The following is an 18,759-nucleotide window of genomic DNA, read 5'->3' on the forward strand; positions in this document are numbered from 1 at the left end:
CCCTGTAATTAATTTTTTTAGTTAGTATATAGAGTAGTAGGTTTCCTTATGACATTAGCACACACATGCAGCATTATACCTTATGTTCACCCTCCACTACCTTCTTCTCCACATCACTCATCACCTCCTATACCCCAAATAGTCCATCCTCTGCTTGCTGTTGTTATTCCAAAAGGCTGATAAATGTAGTTCTTTTACAACGGTAAAGCTTGTGGCAGATTTCATTTTTTCATATAGCTGAATAACACTCATTGTGTACACCTGCTACATTTTCTTTATCTACTAACCTGTCGATGGATAACTGGTTCTGTATCTTGACCGTCTCAGATGGTGCAGTGAGTGTGGATGTTCACGTGTCTCTGCACTGTGCTGACTTAGAGTTCGTCAGGTGCATACCGGTATTGCTGGGTCACATGGGAAGAACTTTTAGTTTTGTGAGGACCCTCCCTACTGATTTCCCCAGTGGAAGCACACACATTTACATCCCCACCAGCATGCCTGTTCCCCACGCCAGCATTTGTTGGTTTGCCTCCTTGGTGACACCTACTCGACTAAGATAGGGCCTCCATGCTGTCTGAATTTGCATTTCCCTAATGGCTGTGAGTATTGGACACTTCCATTGCTCTTGAATTTCTTCTTTTTACAACCGTCTGTCCAATTCATTTGCCTGTTGATTGATTGAATCCATTGTCTGGTGTGGAAATCTTAGAGTCCTTTCTAGGTCCTGTGCCCAAATCCTGTGAAAGATGTAGAGATGGGAAAGACCTCTAACTGAGCTGTGGCTTTTCCTTCAATGCGATGACTGCTTCTTTGCTGTGAAGAAGTTTTTTGTTTTGATCTGATGTCGTCCGTTTGGGGAGATTATTGCCTGGCTTGTGCCTCTATCTTGATATAGTTGACCTGTGTTTTCCTCTAGGAGTTTCAGAAGAGTTCAGGCCATAGGTTAAGGTCTTTGGTCCATTTTGAGTTGTTTTCTTTGGGATGGAGAGAGAGAGAGAGAGAGAGAGAGAGAGAGAGAGAGAGAGAGAGAGAGAGAGAGAGAGAGAGAACACAAATGCTTTACATCTTTGTAAACAATGAGGCGGCTACAGCTGTGTGGGATAACATCTGGGTCTTTGACTATATCCTCACTGCTCCATGTGTCTGTCTTGAGCTGGTACCATCCTGGTTCTGTGACTATAGCTCTACAGTGTAATTTGAGGCCAAGTGTTGAAGGCCTTCGGTGGCGTCCTTTCTGCTGAGACTGTTTGAGTCTTTTGTGCTTTCGTGTGAAGTGTAGAATATTTTTTTAGATTGTTTGTTTTTGCTGTTGTTTATTTCTGTGGGAAATTTCATTGGCATTTTGAAAGGAATGGCACTGAATGCCTATACTACTTTGAGTAACAGTTTCACCGTACCAATCCATGGGTAGCCTCTCCATCTTTTAATGTCTTCTTCAGTTTCTTTATTCTGTATCTTAAGGTTTTCACTGTGAAGTCTCCCACTCCCTTAGATAGGGTTATTTCTAGGTGGTTCATTTGTGACACTATTGCTAATGGAGTTTTCATCCTGGTCTCTTTTCCAGCAAGTTTGTTGTTGGAATATAGAAAGGCTACTGTGTGTCTATATTGATTTCTTCCCTAGTATTTTGCTGAAAGTGCTTATCAGTTCTAGAATCTTCTGGCAGAGTCTTCAGGGTGTTGTAAGTATAGGATCAAGTGACCTGCAAATGGGGATAGTTTGCCTTTTTCCTTTTCTGTTTTTAACTTTTTTCTCTCATTCTGCTCCTCTAAGACTTTGAACACTCTGTGGAATAAGGTGGAGGGAGTGAGCATGCTCATCTTGTTTCAGATTGTAGGCGGAATTCTTTGTTCTCTTGCCCATTTTGTGTAATGCGTGACATACAGAGCCTCGATGATGATGAGGTGATCCCCTCTACCCTACCTTTCCAGGACTCCTATTGTGAAGAAATATTGAGCTTTGTCCCAGGCCTTTTCTGCCTCTGTTGAGATGGCCCCTGTGGTGTGTCCTTGAGTCCTCTTGTGTGTGACATTCATTGCATGCATCCCGCCTGGTCTTGGTGTGTGATCCTCTCAATGAAACAGTTTAACTTCAGCGTGTATGGGATGAGGTCAAGGTGATGTTCATGCTTAGCCTCTGAGACTGCGAGTCCAGACACTGACGCACGAGGTGAGCGTAAAGTAGGAGCTGAAGTCTGACGTGTGAGAAAAGAATCGGGCGAGCTGGAAGCACATGGGCGCCAGCAAAGCTCACTGACTTTTGGTAAGCTCTTTAGAAATTATTTTTCTGTACCAGGGAGAGCAAACCAGAGACTCTCTACATGCTAGGCAAGTGTTCTACCACTGAGCTACAGCCCCAGCCCCAGCCCTAGTTCTGATTCCTACCGTTGTGTGGATTGGCTTGAATCTTTTGAAAATACTTCCAAAACCAACACGCTATAGTGTATACAAGTGCTCATGCCTTATTCATGACTGCATGAGTCCATGGGAAGTGCCGGGAAAAGCGTGAGTACATGCTGGGGAAAGTGTGAACTTTTAAGGGACCCTGAATTCAAGATCTGAGGAAAAGACATGGCTGTGACAGGACACAGTGGTCCCGTGGGACAGTTTTGCATCCAGTACTTGATTCATGTAGACACCAGGTGTTTCTCAACTACTTTCTCGTGTGTGGTAGGACCAGAAGCCATGGGGCCAAATCCTACTGTCTACAGTTGCTCCTGTGCCTGGTGAGGCTGCAGGAGGCAGGCAGTGGAGACAATAAGGCTGAGGCTGACCAAGCTCATTCAAGCTCACGCGATGTCACCTTGACCTCTGGACATGGTGCATGTAGTTACAGAAGTTTGTGTTTGCGCTGCTGACACTTTCTTCCTGAATTTAAACACTCTAGGTGTTATTACTACTATTATTTACAACTTCACATATGTGTGTCTTCCATGCTGGCCACTCTTCCTGAATTTAAACACTCTAGGTATTATTACTATTATTATTTACAATTTCACATATATACGTCTTCCTTACTGGCCGCTCTTCCGCCTCCCTCCAATCCCTCTTCACCCTCCCCCTTTCAAACAAATATATATATATATATATATATATATATCACCAATGTTCACGTGGATTTGTTTTGTTCTGTAATCCAGCAATCAACCAGGGCCATCTGTGTGGCCATGGGGTTAAGAACACTGTTGCACTTGCAAAGGACCTGATTTGATTCCCAGACCCCACATAGTGGCTCACAGTGAATGGTAACTCCAGCTCCAAGGGATCCAACGCCCTCTTCGGACCCTCCTGGGTACTGCACATACAGTGGAGGAGATACATACATATATGCGGGCAAAGGCACCGATACACATTAAGTAAAAATAAACAAAATATTTAAAAACCAATCTATGAGACCCCCTGTAGTTGGACACAGTGCATTTCACATTACAGGATAGCTATGAACTTATGGAAACCAGCGGTGGAATGTTATAGGGTGAATGTAAAAGGTCTATCACGAGCTCGTGAACTTGAACCTTAGTTCCCAGCTAGAGGAATTGTCTGAGTACCTCTGGAACTGTGACCTACCTAGCAGATGTAGGCTGCTAGGGGTAGGTGTTGAATGTAATAGCTGCTTCTGGTCCTGGCCTGGATACCATGAATTCGGTCCACAAAGACATGCGTGCGTAAGCCGTGAGCTCTCACACCGTGGACTCAGCCACTTCAGCCTCCATGCCTTCCCCACCATGAGACTATATCTCCTTCCTTAGGTTGCTTCAGGCACGTATTCTGTCACAGCCACAGGAAAAGGAGCTGATACACATGGTCACATAATACTAATAACAGCTGTCGGTGTTTGTTCAATGATACCTCCAGCTCACCTTCACCCTTTAGTCTGAGACAGATATACACATGCATGCATTCACACACACACACACACACACACACACACACACACACACACACACACACACACACCCAGTGTGTTAGTTGTCTACCTGACACATCACAAGGAAGGTTTTATTTTGGCTAATGGTTTCGGAGGGCTTTATTCCACAATTACTTGGCCCCATGTCCTTTGAAAGAACATATTGGTGATGGAAGCAGACAGTGTGGTAAGAAGAGACTGAGAATAACATACAAGGATCTGCCCCCGGTGACCTTCCTGTGGCTAAGTCCCACCTCCTCAAGTTTTAGAACCTCTCAAAAGAGTGCCACCAGCTGGAGATCTAGGCTTTCCCATATGATCCTGTGAGGGATTTTCCACATGCCAGCCGCAGCACATACGTTAAAATATGCAGAAGGCAGGATATGAAACATTCAGTTAGTACTTTAATAATTAAGCTGAATTTTGTCACCAAGTTATAAATGCCATTAAATGAATGAAATATGCATCAGTTGGTTAATCATGTACCCAGAACATTATGCAGCTTGATTGCCTGGGAATAGTCCTAAAAGAGTCTGCCAAGAGAGTAGCTTAATCATGCTACTTGGGATAAATATTCAGAATCAATAAAACATGTTTCTTAGAGTTTGCTATCGTGTATTTACATTATTAATAGTTTTCTGCCTTTTCCTACAACTTCCCCTTTCTGTGAGAAGTTCATTTTGCTCTGGTTAGTTTTGACCCTCTTTGCTCTTAACTCCTCTTTTGTTGAAATTTTAAAAAATTAAAATATAATTATATCGTTTCTCTCCTCCCTCTAACTCCTGCCATGCCTTCCTGACTCCCTCTCAAATTCATCGCCTCCTTTTCTTTGGTTATTACTGTTACACACACACACACACACACACACACACACACACAGACACAGACAGACAGACACACACACACACACACACACACACACACACACACAAATACAATCTGCTGAGTCACTTGGTAGTCAAGTTGGGGGCTCATCCCCAGGAGAGGCTAACTCTTCCTCTCTCAGAAGTCAGGAGTTGTCTGTAGGTCTTTGTCCAGGAGTGGTACCCTGTGAGATTTGCCCCCTTCCGTGTTAGCTTGTCTATTGGCGAGGGCATTGCACAGAGCTTGTTGAGGTAGTCATATTGTTGAAATACTGTGGCTCTAGCTTCCCTTCCATTTCTAGGAGACACAATCTCAGGTCAGACTTCCTGGTCCTCAGGCTTTTACAATCTTTCTGCCCCCTCCTACATAATCAATTTTTCTTTTGAAAATTCAGCTTTATTGGCCTTCCCAGTAAGTGAAGAATGGAGAGAGCATTGAGTATAGATGACAGTCCTCAAGTTTCAACCTGACATCCACTGATGAGGCATCACTCTATACTCTTTAGGGTGATATCGAATACCCCAGGAATCTTCTATTATTCTTCCCAGTGCCCAGAATTCTACAAAAGCTTTGCTTTTGTGTAGACTTTCCTGATCTGAGCCTGAATGTCTTGCTCTATGCTGCTATAACCAAATACCATGGAGTAGAAATGCTGGACCCCAGTAAGTCCAATATTCAGCCTTTGGGTTGTCTTGGCTCATCTTCCACAGTGGGGATGCACTACATCCTCACACTACAGACCATGGAAGGATAACACGACAAGGCAGCATGATCTGTCATATAATATTCTTAACCCCATTCATAACCTCGTGCTCAGTCACCCCAAAGGCCTCTTTCCATAGGCAGCACCTGAATTAGGAAGAGCACATCCATACAATGGCAGTCGTGGTAGGCCAGAGTGGCTCATAATCATGCTCATTGGGAGGGGTGGATGAGGAGGGCATGCTCTTTGGGAGGGGTGAATGAGGAGGGTGACAGGACTCAGGGATGCCAGGAGGGATGAGGGAATGTGCAGGGGCATGGGGGTCATTCTTCTTTTGTGTCCTGTACCACCAGGAGGTGGAAGAAGCCAAGGCAAGCTGCTTGGGATCCCCTGTAGCTTCCATGCAGTGCACAGGACACAGAACTGGATCAAGACCTAGATGAGGGAACACCAGAATAGATACTTTTCATTGAGATATAATTCAAACACCGTAAATTGTACCCTTCAAAATGTACAACCCAATGGATCTAGTGTATTCACAAGGATATAAAGCAAAAGCTCTAATTCATTTCCCCAAAGAAACTCCACCCCTGTCAGTGACCACTCCCCATTTCACTCCTCACATGACCTATTCTGGACATTTTGCATAAACGGAGCCGTATAGCATCTGCCCCCTTTATATCTGGGTTCTTTCACTTAGCACGGTGTCTTCAAAGCTCCCTGTAGTGACACATGCCAGCCTTTCGGTCCTTCCTGTGGCAGCTGACTAATATTCCATTGTCTAGATATACCATTTTTTCTTCCATTCATTGTTTGATGAGCATTTGGATTTTTCCACTCAGTTATGACCTATGTCTCTATCAACATGTATGCGCAGATTTTACATGTAGGGTAGATAGGTGATTTCCTGTCTCTTGGGCATATACCTTGAGCAGAACTGTTGGCCATATGGTAACTGTACAGATAACATTTTGAGAGGATGACAAACTGTTTCCCAAAGCTTTGCTTTACAATCCAACGGCCACATCTGTCTATACTTTTTATTATAACTGTTCTAGTGTGTGTGCATGTGTGTGTGTGTGTGTGTGTGTGTGTGTGTGTGTGTGTGTGTGCCTGTGTCAAAGCCAGAGGTGGTTGCTGGGTGTTTCACTATATCCCTCTCCACCTTACTTTTAGAAATGTAGCTTCATTGCTGACCCTGAAGCTCCTGGGCTCAGCTAGGGACCAGCCAGCCTTCCTGATGCACATGTCTCTGTCCCCCAGCTCCCCGTGTTGGGATTACAGGCACGTGCCACACCGGATCCGAACCCAGGCCCTCATGCTTGTGCCGGCATTATACTGACTGAGCCGTCGGCCCACTTCTGGTAGATGAGCAGCGATGCCTTGTTGTGGTTGGCCCTGCCTTTCCTCGGTGGCTGTGGCATCCTTTTCTGTGTGATGATTGGCCACTTACATGTCTTCTTTGGAGAAGTGCCTGTTTAAAGCCTGTGCTCATTTTTAAATTAGATTGAATGTCTTTCTGTTGCTCAGTTTATAAGTATATATTGTGTATACTAGACCTTCGGTTGATCTTTAATTCTGTAGGTTGTCTTTTCATTTTATTAATAGTTTATTTAAAACACAGATGGTTTTAAATGTTATTTTTATTATGCCTAATTCATCTGTTTTTTTCTTCTTTCTCATGTGTATGATGTGTATGTCTGTGTATGCACATTTGCGTGTGTGGGGTTGCACATGCATCTGAAGGCCTGGGGTCAATTGCTAGGCTTCTAACACAAGGATTGTGAGTGCTCAAGAGACATTCAGCTGGTAGATGGGGCACAATACAGTGTTCATGGGATGAACATAAGGACCATGCCTGAGACACAGGGGCATCATTTATGGCCTTCAGCCCATTTGCTAGAACTCAGTCACAGGAGTCAACAGGGAGGATGGAGAATGTAGTTTAGTTCCCATCCAGGACTAAAGGAAAAGGCCTGACCAGCACGTATCCACTCTGTGCCCTCTGAAGCTTCGCCTCTGAGCTGTTCTGTTTCATTGATCTCCTATCTTGAAGCCGATACCATTCCACATGTGTTCATTCCAGTGTGAGATACAAGATGAGCCCTCCACCTTTGATAGCCCGACTTTAAAATTGGTCTTGGTGGGGCTGGAGAGACAGCTCAACAGTTCAGAGCACCGGCTGCTCTTGTAGAGGACCTGGTTCCGTTCCCAGCTCTTACGTGGTGGCTCACAACCATTTGCAATCCCAGTTCCAGGGGATCCGACACTGGCTTCCAAGAGCACTGCATGCATATACTTGCAGGCAAAACACTCTGCTTTTCAAAATTTGCCTTGCCTAGGCTTGACCCACTGTTTTTTCCTCAGAGGTTCTAGACTCTGCTTGTGAAGGTTGATGAAAAATGGTCACATTTTAATATGAAACCAATTAATAATGAAAATATACAGCTAATAAAAGAGTGCCATCTGCCATATACAAAGAACTAGGAGAAACTCCGTATAAAGGTGGGTAGACGCTGTGGATGGGCATCTTACGGAAGGAAAGAAAAACTTGAATATCGATAACCAGCTGAGAAAAAGCATCTCAACTCTACAGCCTGATAGAGATTTAAAAATCAATTAGTAACATAGCCAATGAATGGATAGCCAAATGGAAGAGCCATGATGCCCTCTGAATTCGCTTGTCTGTGGTGGGGGTGAGTCCCTGTGAACAGTTAGTGTGGATGCTTAGGGCAGCTGAGCACATCTCCTTACTGTCCAGTCAATTTCACTAGAAATGAGATTGATTCTGTCTTGTCTTCCGTCGGATTGGTGATCCATTTTGTTATTATTCCCACCATTTTCTGGGTGAAATGGTTCATCATATTTTATTAAAGCAGTTGTATCCCATCTTCTCTTTAGCCTTTGGTCCTGACAGGATGATTGGATTTCCCTCACCACTCCCCCCTTTTCTTTCCATGTTCTGCAGGCCATCTGATGGTAATCTTCGAAGACTTCCCAAGTTCCTTGGACAAATGGATCTATTAAAATGACTAACTGTAGAAATGAAAGCCAGCATGCACATTAATAACTAACACGTAGACGCGTACAGTATGTCAGAAAGTAATGTGTTGTCTTGCACTAACTCCTGCAAGAACTTTTTTTAATTTTTAATTTTCTTATTTTGTGTGTAAGGGTTTGTCTACATGCGTGTACATATACCATGTGTGTACGTAGTGCCCAAGAGGGCCAGAAGAGGGCATCTGTTCTCCTGAAACTAGAGTTCCAGGCAGTTGCGAATGACCTTATGGGTGCCAGAAACTGAACCCTGATCCTCTGCAAGAGCTCTTAACTGCTGATCCATCTCTCCAGACCCCTGCATCAACTTAAAAATGCCCTGGCATTAACTTCCAAGTCTCACAGTAGACTATAGAGTCAATTTTCTTATTCCCCCATGAATGAAGGAACCGGTGTAAGGATGTAGCGGGTGTGAGCAATGATGTCCTTGCCTTGGATGTCTTCCACGTCTTCACCCGGCTGGTGCTCCTGCTGTCCCGTGGTGAGGTGACAAGGAGGATAAACTGTCTGCAAACCTCAGGCCAGAGCCTGTGAGGGTTCGCCAGGAGTGAGGTGACTGAGCAAGGCCTGCCACACCGCCAGCTGCCAGGATTCTCCAGCACATTTCTAGTTGATTTTTCATTATTCCCGAGCACGAGCTTGACGCCATCTGCGTGTTGTCAAGTACTCGGGCATTCAGTGGCCGTTTCCAAATTCTGAGTGCTTTCCTCTTCCTGAATGTAGATCTTTAATGACTAACCGGCGGAAGCCAGTTCTCAAAGAGTGGGCCCGTTTGGTGCCAGCCGTAGCGAACCAATGGTGGATGGAATTAAGTTTTCCTACTTGTCTTCTTTTTGAGGTGCTAGAGGCCTGGTCTCAGAGGGAAGTGCTAGCTTCCTGACACACGGAGCGATTTCTTCCCATCCTGGAAGACAGCCAAGTCTCTAACTTGACACGCTCCCTGAATAAATCGCGTGTAACAACATGATGCCAGGTGCGAGAGGATTTGATAACAGGGCTTTTGAACTCGGCAAATGTTCCCACAAATTATATCTGGGCCTGAGAAATGTTTGATAAATTGTTAAGTGAGGACTTGTGCACCGGATTTCAGTTCCCACCGCACGTTTCATTGACCAGACTAGGATGGCGGCAGCATGCCACACATCAGCTGATTCCCTGTGAAGTATCTCCGGCAGCTGAGCCCCTCTTAGCTCTGACATCCCCACAAATGCTTAGAACGTCTCTGAATTCAGGCGCAGACGGATTGATCGATTGCTGTTTAATTCTGGGCCCACTCAGTCTTCCTCCTGCAGATCCATGCTGATGCTTCCCCCGCCCCCCGCTGGGTTTGGATGGCATGCTTTGCCTGCTTCTTTATCTCATGCCAGCTCCGCAGACCCCGTTCTGTGGAATTTTGGTGCTTCCGTTGGGCTTGTGGAGGCCCTGCACATCCTCTTAGCTGTGTTTAGAACTACTTAAAGCCATGTACAGTGACCGAAGAGAGTTGTGCAGTACCAGCTGCTTCGAGCAGGAGCAAGTTCTTCATCTATCCTCCTTAAAGAGGCTTTCTCCCAGAACAACACAAGTCTAACCAATTTTAAGGAGACTCTCAGGTCTCCCTGGGGAAAAAAGCAACGACCTCATACTCCCAATAGTGTCATGTAATCTTCAAGTATCTTGAATGTTGAGGCCATTTTAACGACACCATCGTTTTTATGCAGGCCGATAGGAGTGAAATGTTGTGACCCTCCCTTCAGAATGATGGAAACAAATTCAGTCTCTCCCTCCAGTGCCTTGTGCCTCTTCCAGCTGTCAGCACTTGCATTTCACATCTGCAGTTCTGTTTTACAGATGGGTGCGTGTTCCAAATGAGTGCTGATCTGGGCGTGTTCAGCCTCTCCCAGTCAGCAGATGAGGCCCAAGACCTCCTACCAGAGGGATGTTTGGACGACTTCTCTCTTGAGGACACCTTATTTTTGTCTTTAAGGGTCACATATGTAAACCTCTCAAAAGTTTCAGAAGATGCAGAAGAACGGTTTGGGCCAGACTCTTTCGATTGAACTCTGACACAAGCTGATAGTCCAGTTTCCTGGATCCTCAGAGTATCAGAGCAGTTGATTGTGACAAACTGTCCTGTGAACAGAGAGGCAATTTCTGTATGGAGTAGCAAACTGCAGTTAGCCACCCATTTCTTCTGCCTTTTTAATAAGTATAGCTCGGGCTGGAAAGATGGCTCAGTGGTTAAGAGCCCTGGCTGCCCTTCCAGAGGATGAAGGTTTAATTCCCAGCACCCACAGGGTAGCTCACACAACCATCTGTAATTCCGGTTTCAGGGGGATCTGATGCCCTTTCCCGGTCTCTATGTGTACTGCATACATGTGGTATGCATGGCAAAACAAACACCCATAAAGCAGGCAAAACACCCATAAAATAAAATTTTAAAGTTTCAGTAAAAATAAATAAATAAGCGGCAGTGCCAGGAGCCCTTGGCCTGGAGACCAAACGCCCCTGTGCATCTCAAAGATTTCTGTCTCTGCTCCCACCCTCTGCCTCCACCTCCACCCCCTGCCTCCTCTTCTGGAGGTGAAATGAACTGGATTCCCCAGATCTTGGAAACATTTCCTTGGCCAGGGAGACATGTCTGTAACATCCATCACTGGGTATCTATAGGTTCTATATCTGTGGCTTAACCGAGTGCAGAGCAAAACCGCTCAGCTAAACACTGTCTCTGTGTCAGTCTCCTCAGAATGTCCCTCGTCATTACTCTCTAAACCTTGGCCGTAACAACACCCTGCATTCATATTGTATTATCAACAAGTAGGTATTACCAAAATCCTGGGTGGGATTTAAAGGGCACGGGAGCTGCTGTAGGGTCTATGCAGACGCTATGCTCTTTTACACAGGGAACTCGATCATCTCTCATCCTGTGTGAATATCCACACGGCGTCTGGGAACCGCAGGCGACTGTGTTTGTGTTCTCAACTCTCCTCCATCACTCATACTCTATTTCAGAAGAGCACTGCCCCCCCCTGCCCCCATGAGCTTCCCAGTTGATGCTTATAACAGCACACAGTTACACATACATGTAAGCAAAGGAGGTGTGTGCCATGGGAGGACAATTTGTGTCATTCCTTCATTGAAGAGGGTCCGAACGACAGATGTTTAGGTCCTGACTAAAGGCAGATCTTTTCCACATCCATTTCCAGGCGACTGCTTTTCAAGGTCACTCACTGAAAGGCACATTCTAACGCAGATGGCAGCCTTAGGATTGGCGGGCAGGCCCGAATGGCAAGTGGGTCCATCCATTTTTCATGAACTTATAATTAACACGTAATCTGCCCCCCACAGGTTCGACCTTTGGGAATGAAGAGCAGCCACCTGTGAAGCCAACTCCGCCTTCTAAGGACATGCCCAAGGGAGCTGGCCGGGCAACCCCGGCACCTTCTTCCAATGCGACACCACCACGCAGGAGTTTACTTCCAGCACCAAAGTCCACTTCCACACCTGCTGGTAAGCCTTTCAGCCCCAGGGGAGTGAGTGCCCTTTGTGCATAAATATGAAGCCTTTGAAAGTCCCCATGTACATCAGCCACTTAGAAGAGATGAAGGATGAGTGTTAAGTGGCATTTGAAGTTAATAACAATGCGTATGTTTTCAAAGTACTTCAACGTATTCATGTGTTTAGACTCACAAAAACCTCTTGTTCTTCCACCTGTCTGGTAACCCTCTGATGACATCATTTTAGTTTCAGAAAGCAGGAGCCAAGCTGTTTTGAAGAACGGCACTTGGCTAGAAGCCTTTGCTCATGAAACCGTTTGAAGGGCTTTGGGGCAAGCTCAGCCTAGACCTCAGAACTCAGTGGGAGACTGCTGCCCTCTGTTGGCTGTGGACTTAAACCTGCAAAACTGGGCGGGCTCCAGCAGACTGGCAGCTCAGTACCCCAGCTGTGGCTCCAGAGCCACGGTTGTGGCTGTGGCTAGCTCCATTTAAGCAGCGCAGACAACCTGCCTCTCCACGCCCCCACGTGTGTGCAAGGATTCCAGAGAAGGTGCTTGTGGCCAGACACTGCCCGGGTGGCCCAAGTCTGGCTCCATCTTGCTTTCCTCCCCAGTTTCTCACACAAGGAACCTGTTCACCTACAGCAATGTCTTAGTTTACCGTTGTCTGCACTGTGGAAGATAGAATGGATGCTGAGCCTGGATCCACTGTGGAGGGCTCGTTCGGATCAGTATTTTTCCTCCGTATTTTTCTTCTGGGATTATAGCCATATATCTGTCATTGTACATACATAAACACATATGGGTTTGTGAGTTCTTAAAAGTGGGATGGCGTCACAAGCTGAGAGACCTGCTTAGGTTTTTTATTTTTGTGTTTTTGTCAACTTGACACAAGCTAGACTGGCCTGGGAAGAAGAATGTCAGTTGAGAAAATGCCCTCACCAGATTGCCTGTAGGCAAGCTTTGAGGCATTTTCTTGATTGATGATGATTGTGGGAGGGTCTGGCCCACTTTGGACAGTGCCCAGCCCTGGGCCTGTGGTCCCAGGTTGTGTAAGAAAGCAGGCTTAACAAGACATGGGAAGCAAGCTAGTAAGCAGCATCTTTTGTGGCCTCTGCTTCAGTTCCTGCCCTGACTTCTCTTCATGATGAGCTACCAGCTGTAAGATGAAATACACCCTTTTGTAGTTGTTGTTTTTTTTATCTTTACTCTTTGGGGGGCCCTCCACCCAGCTCCTAAAAAAATCACATGGAGACTTTTCTTTCTTATAAATGCCCAGCCTTAGCTTGGCTTATTTGTAGCCAGATTTTCTTAACTTAAATTATCCCATCTATCTTTTGCCTCTGGACTTTTACCTTTTTCTACTTCTGTATATCTTTTCATTCCTTCTTATTCTGTGTCTGACTGTGTGGCTGACCCCTGACATCCTCATCTCTTTCTCCTTTTCTAGCTCCTCTCTCTTCTCTTTTTCTCCTCCTATTTATTCTCTCTGCCTGCCAGCCCCGCCTATCCCTCTCCTGCCTATTCAGCTCTTTATTAGACCATCAGGTGTTTTAGGCAGGCGAAGGAACACAGCTTCTCAGAGTTAAACAAATGCAACATAAAAGAATGCAACCCATCTTTGCATCATTAAACAAATGTTCCACAGCATAAACAAATGTAACACATCTTCAACTAATATTCCACAACACCCTTTTCTCCCCATGTCATGGTGTTTTTATCACAGCAATAGAAAGCAAATGAAGACACTGAATACCCCTTATCTGGACACTGAAGGTTCAAACCTCTGCAAAACTCTGAAGTTATTTGAACATGAACACCATGGCACAAGTAGAAACTTACACAGCTGCCCTGACCTTAGAGGTTGCATTCCACATATACACACACTACAAACTGTTGTGTAAAACCACCTCAAGACGACGTGTGGTCGGTATGTGTCACCCATAAGTGAATTTGGTGTTTAGACTTGGGTGTCATCTCCAATATACTTCATTATGTTTGTTCAACTGCCCCAAAGCCCAAACCCTTCTAAGCCTTTGGTCCACTTGGATGGGGATAGAGTGTTATGTCAAGGTCATTTCCGTTCGTATCTCCCTGACTGCTCCTCAAGGAATCTCTGTGCTGTGGCAGCACCTCACAGTTCCCCTTGACGAGACTTAAGTTGCATTGTTTAGTCTTGTTCTTTGGGTGAGGGCAAGGTAGGTATTAAATCCAGTGTCTCTCTTGCTTGCCACCATGACTGGGTCATTGTAGGAACAACTTAACATCTGTTAGTTGCTGTGGGATGTTCTGTATGTTAAATGTGTTGCTCTGATTGGTTAATAAATAAAACACTGATTGGCCAGTAGCCAGGCAGAAAGTATAGGCAGGACAAGGAGAGAGGAGAATTCGGGGAAGTGGAAGGCTGAGAGAGAGAGATGCTGCCAGCTGTCTTGAGAAGATATAAGATACCAGTAAGCCATGAGCCATGTGGCAAGATATAGATTAATAGAAATGGGTTAATTTAAGATATAAGAACAGTTAGCAAGAAGCCTGCCACGGCCATACAGTTTGTAAGCAATATAAGTCTCTGTGTGTTTACTTGGTCGGGTCTGAGCGACTGTGGGACTGGCGGGTAACAGAGATTTGTCCTGACTGTGGGCCAGGCAGGAAAACTCTAGATACAATTAGTTAATGGTTGAATGAGTCGGTGAAAGGATGCGCACTGTGTAGAATTTGAGCCATTCCGTCCACTGTGTTTGAAGCTTGGCCTTATCAAACTGAGACGATTAGATAAGAATATGTTGCTGTTTTCTTGTTGCAGTAGTTGCATGATGGTTGTGAGCCTCCTTGTGTGAGGAATTGAACCTGGGTCTTCTGGAAGAGCAGTTGGTATTCTTAACTTCGGAGCCAACTCTCCAGCCCCAAGCCTATGGCTGTTGCATCAACCCTATAGACCAAGACTTCTCCAACTTGAGTGCACCGTAGCCATCAGTAGTGCTTAGAAAACTGCAGTCACTGGCCCTGGCTCCAGAACCACAAACTGAGAGAATTTCTCACTTGGTTCTCATTGAAGGCTGTGCATTTCTGAGTGAATTAGAATCAAGGTTTCTGCTTGTTTTTGTTGTCACATTGATTGAGCTAAGAGGGCACAGCTGCAGATTGGTCACATCCTGGACAATTGCGTGGCTTGAGCTCTGAGGTTGGGTATGAGCTCTTAGATAGCATATATCCTTATTGTTTTAACCCTACACAGGAAACTGTGCCAGTGCCGCCGCCTCCTCTTGCTCCTTCTTCTCTTCTCCTCCTCTTCCTCTCCCTCTTCCTCCTCCTCTCCTCCTCCTTCCTGTCTTTCTTTCATTTCCTTTGCTTTACACAACACAGGCCATCAAACTCTGAGCCTTTTCATGCTCCTCCCACTGAGCCGCATGCCACCTCTGGCCACGTTTCTGAACCCGACAGTGCCAAGCTAATGGTGGCTGAGCTTTCACGCCTCAGTACCACTTGCTTGATGGCTCTCGTCTACTGTTGGAGATTCGACCTGTACCAGCAGCAGGACAGACCTTCGGAGTGCTCGGCCGCATCCTCTAACCTCGATTTCTAATGGGAAGTTTGGGGGAGTGATATTTTTCCCCTGGATCATGCCTCTACAAGAGTCTAAGCACTTGCTGCACCCATGATTTAGATGCAGGGATAATTAGAGCAGCCCTTCCCTTAGGAGCTCACAGTAAGGAAAATGGATTTATAACTTAATAATTAGGGTGAAAGCAAGAGGCTCATAATTTTATATCTGGAGTCTAGTTAATTCTAGCAAGCCAAAAAGTCATAATGAGGTGGAGGTAAGGCAAAATGGCTTGCCCTTTACTGGTGTTTCTTTAATCATTTTTGTATGTTGCTTGTTCAGTTGCTAAGTATTTATCATTTGCCTGCTTTCTAAGTCCTGAAGTGATCCAGGGTTTTCAGGCAAGGACAGTGTGGCATGGGCATTGGCAAGGGCAGTATGACGCAGGCATCCGACTAAACATCCAAGGAGCAAAAAGAGAAAAAAAGGGAAACACCATGCTCGGTGCTTCCTGACTCCAAAGCAAAATAGAAAGCAAACAGAGGATCAGGCTGTTGCTTCATCCTTCTCCCTGTCACAGCTGTTGGAGATCATAAGTTTGAGACTTGGCAGCGACAGCAAGGACCAGCAAGGTTTTACAGCTGGACTCGTGCTCTGAAGCCTCCTCCCGTGATATTCCGTGGGGCTGATGAGATGGCTCAGGGGCTAAAGGTGCTTGCTGCTCAAGCCTGGCAGCCTGGCCTTGATCCCCAGAACCCATGTCGTGGAAGGAGAGAACCCAAGCCTGTAAGTTGTCCTCTGACCCCCTCATGCATGTCCTGTCACTCAGGCTGTAAGTGGAGGGTCTCCATGTGTTCCAGGACCTTGGCCTCAGTCTTTTGACAGGTCTTTATCTCAGGATCCTCATGAAGAGCTTTTGGGTTGTTCACATGTCAAATACAAAATCCCTCTCTGGTGCATTGAACCGTATGATTTTATGGAAATAGCCAGGCTTCCACCCATTGACTTGGTAACAGGGTCACACTAGTCCAATAAACAGGAAAGTGTTTTCAGTTGAAACTATTGATTTGAATATAGATTACTTCATGGCCAACATGCCTGTGATTCTGTCGAGCGCATATGATGAGCATATAAAATCTAACTCTTTCCACACTAAGCTGTGGAAAGATTTCCCGTGGCTATATAGAAAATTCCTTGTCATTTAAGTTTCTTTCTACCTAATAAAAATATTCCCTAAGACTCACAAGGCTGTCAGTCTACAGACTATAAACCCCGTGTGTCATAAAAAATGACTTTTGCCTCTTTAGAGACATGTTGAATTAAACTTCACACAGAGAGGGATTTCTGGGCATACTGTAATTTTCAAAATGTGAGTAGCTGATGAAAGTCATCTGCGTGTGTTCATGGAGAAGGCTGATGCTTGTGAACCAGGAAGATGCTGCCGCCATCTCTCCCTGCTTCATCCTTACTGCTCACACATTGCCTGCCCTTCCTGACCACATCTTAAATAAAGGAATTGGGAGAGTGCTGGAAAGGAAGACTGAACTTTAGAAAAGAGAGAGAGAGAGAGAGAGAGACAGAGACAGAGACAGAGAGAGACAGAGAGACAGAGAGACAGAGAGACAGAGAGAGACAGAGAGAAGGCAAGCAATGGGCCATTGCCAGCCGCTAGAACGTTCGTTGAAGATGATGAGGGGCTGTTCTGAACAGCCATGCCCGATTCTCATGACTTCTTGTGCTTAACTCAAGAGCAAGTTCACCTGGGATGGTGAAAAAGAATCATAGTGTTCACAGCGTGGTCATTCCCGTTGGCTCAAGGGCATTCACCAACATCCCAGGGGGAGGCCCGGGAGGAGATGAGGTCTCCTCCAGGAGACCCTGGAGGCTGCCTACCCGTAGTTCAGCAGTTCAGCGTAGGCGCTCTTGTTATTGCTCGGTATTGAGCGGCCTCCCAGAGGCCAAGGTGGAATTGCTATCACAGGCTCAACTGATTTGTCATTGTGAGGCCGATGGGAAGCCCAGCAGTCGCGTGGGGAATAGAGCAGATTGGAGGAGACTGGAAGAACTCAGAATGTTTGTAGAAGAAAAATGAAGGCAATAAATACGAGAGCCCTTTGCGTGGCATGAGGTCAGTGAGCCCGGAAGATGGGATTCAGATGATGTATGCTGTGTCTGCTGAGGAGAACTACCCATGCCATCAAGAGAGCTGTGTGGGGGCTGCTTCAGAACGACCTGCGTGCTGTGCTTTCCGACCAGAAGAAAGGTCAAGAAACCCTGTAGATCAGAAGCGTGACATTCTCTAAGACATCCCGGAAGCAGGGACTGTTGGACATGTGCGTGGGAATCCACTCCATCTACAGACAAGCATGGACAGCCTTCTCTGAATTAAGCATTGTACTGGTTACCTGGGGAGATCTTGATGGATGAGATAAGACACCCCTTGTCCCCATGTGGCACAGATGTCACATAATTACACACTTAATTGTTTTATACAGTTATGCTAAGTGCCGTGAAGGGGAAATGGATGCACAGGAAGGCATGTGGTATAGAGAGGCCTGAGGCTGGGTGTGAAGAAGGCACCAGGTAGAAGAAGCCTGAAGTTTGAGAGAAGTTGTCAGACATTGCTGATATGGGGGAGTGAACCTGTCTCCCCTTAAAACCTCAGCCTGGGGTTGCTAGCAATTCGATGCCTTGCTAATTTGAATATGTATATATGCACACACACACACACACACACACACACACACACACACACACACACACACACAAATACTCTGCCCTTCTTCTTCCTGACAAAGGAACACGGAAGCCGTAAAATGGCCAAAAGACCAACAACCCTTTCCTGCCAATTGCTGGGCTTGGGGGTCTGTCTGGCCCCGGGGTGACATGAGAAGTGGCAGGGAGCAGTCTCTTTCCTCTGCTGTCCCTCTCCATCCCACAGTGCCAGGCTGTACACAACACTGACCCACTTTGACTTGAAGCCACCTTCAGGCTGGTATAAAACCAGGCTTGTATTTTGTAGGAGTTCTTCAAAAGTGGGGCGCTAATATCCCAACTCTTACTTGAGAGCTCGTAGGAGGATTGTATCCAAAGGTCACCTACCTTGTCACTTGCCCGCTCTGTCTGTCAGTCCTAAGGAAGTTTGGGAAGGAGTCCAGCAGGAATTCATGCGAATATGGTCTTGTGGCTTCCATTGTGGATTTTGACCATCAT

The 18,759-nt window shown here is 45.8% G+C and overlaps 1 protein-coding gene across 5 annotated transcripts in view; it reads left to right on the top strand.

Moving 5' to 3' along the window:
- Mtus2 (microtubule associated scaffold protein 2) overlaps nt 1-18,759 on the top strand; it is a 370,144-nt gene that overhangs the window by 244,885 nt on the left and 106,500 nt on the right. For all 5 annotated transcript variants that reach the window (XM_052754545.1, XM_052754543.1, XM_052754544.1 and 2 more), the window contains one exon: nt 11,858-12,019. In XM_052754545.1, the coding sequence (XP_052610505.1) occupies nt 11,858-12,019 (162 nt within the window). The remainder of the gene's footprint in view (nt 1-11,857; nt 12,020-18,759) is intronic.

This window comes from Peromyscus californicus, unplaced genomic scaffold (genome assembly GCF_007827085.1).
Source record: "Peromyscus californicus insignis strain IS unplaced genomic scaffold, ASM782708v3 Scaffold_2__1_contigs__length_46816999, whole genome shotgun sequence".
Taxonomy (NCBI): domain Eukaryota; kingdom Metazoa; phylum Chordata; class Mammalia; order Rodentia; family Cricetidae; genus Peromyscus; species Peromyscus californicus.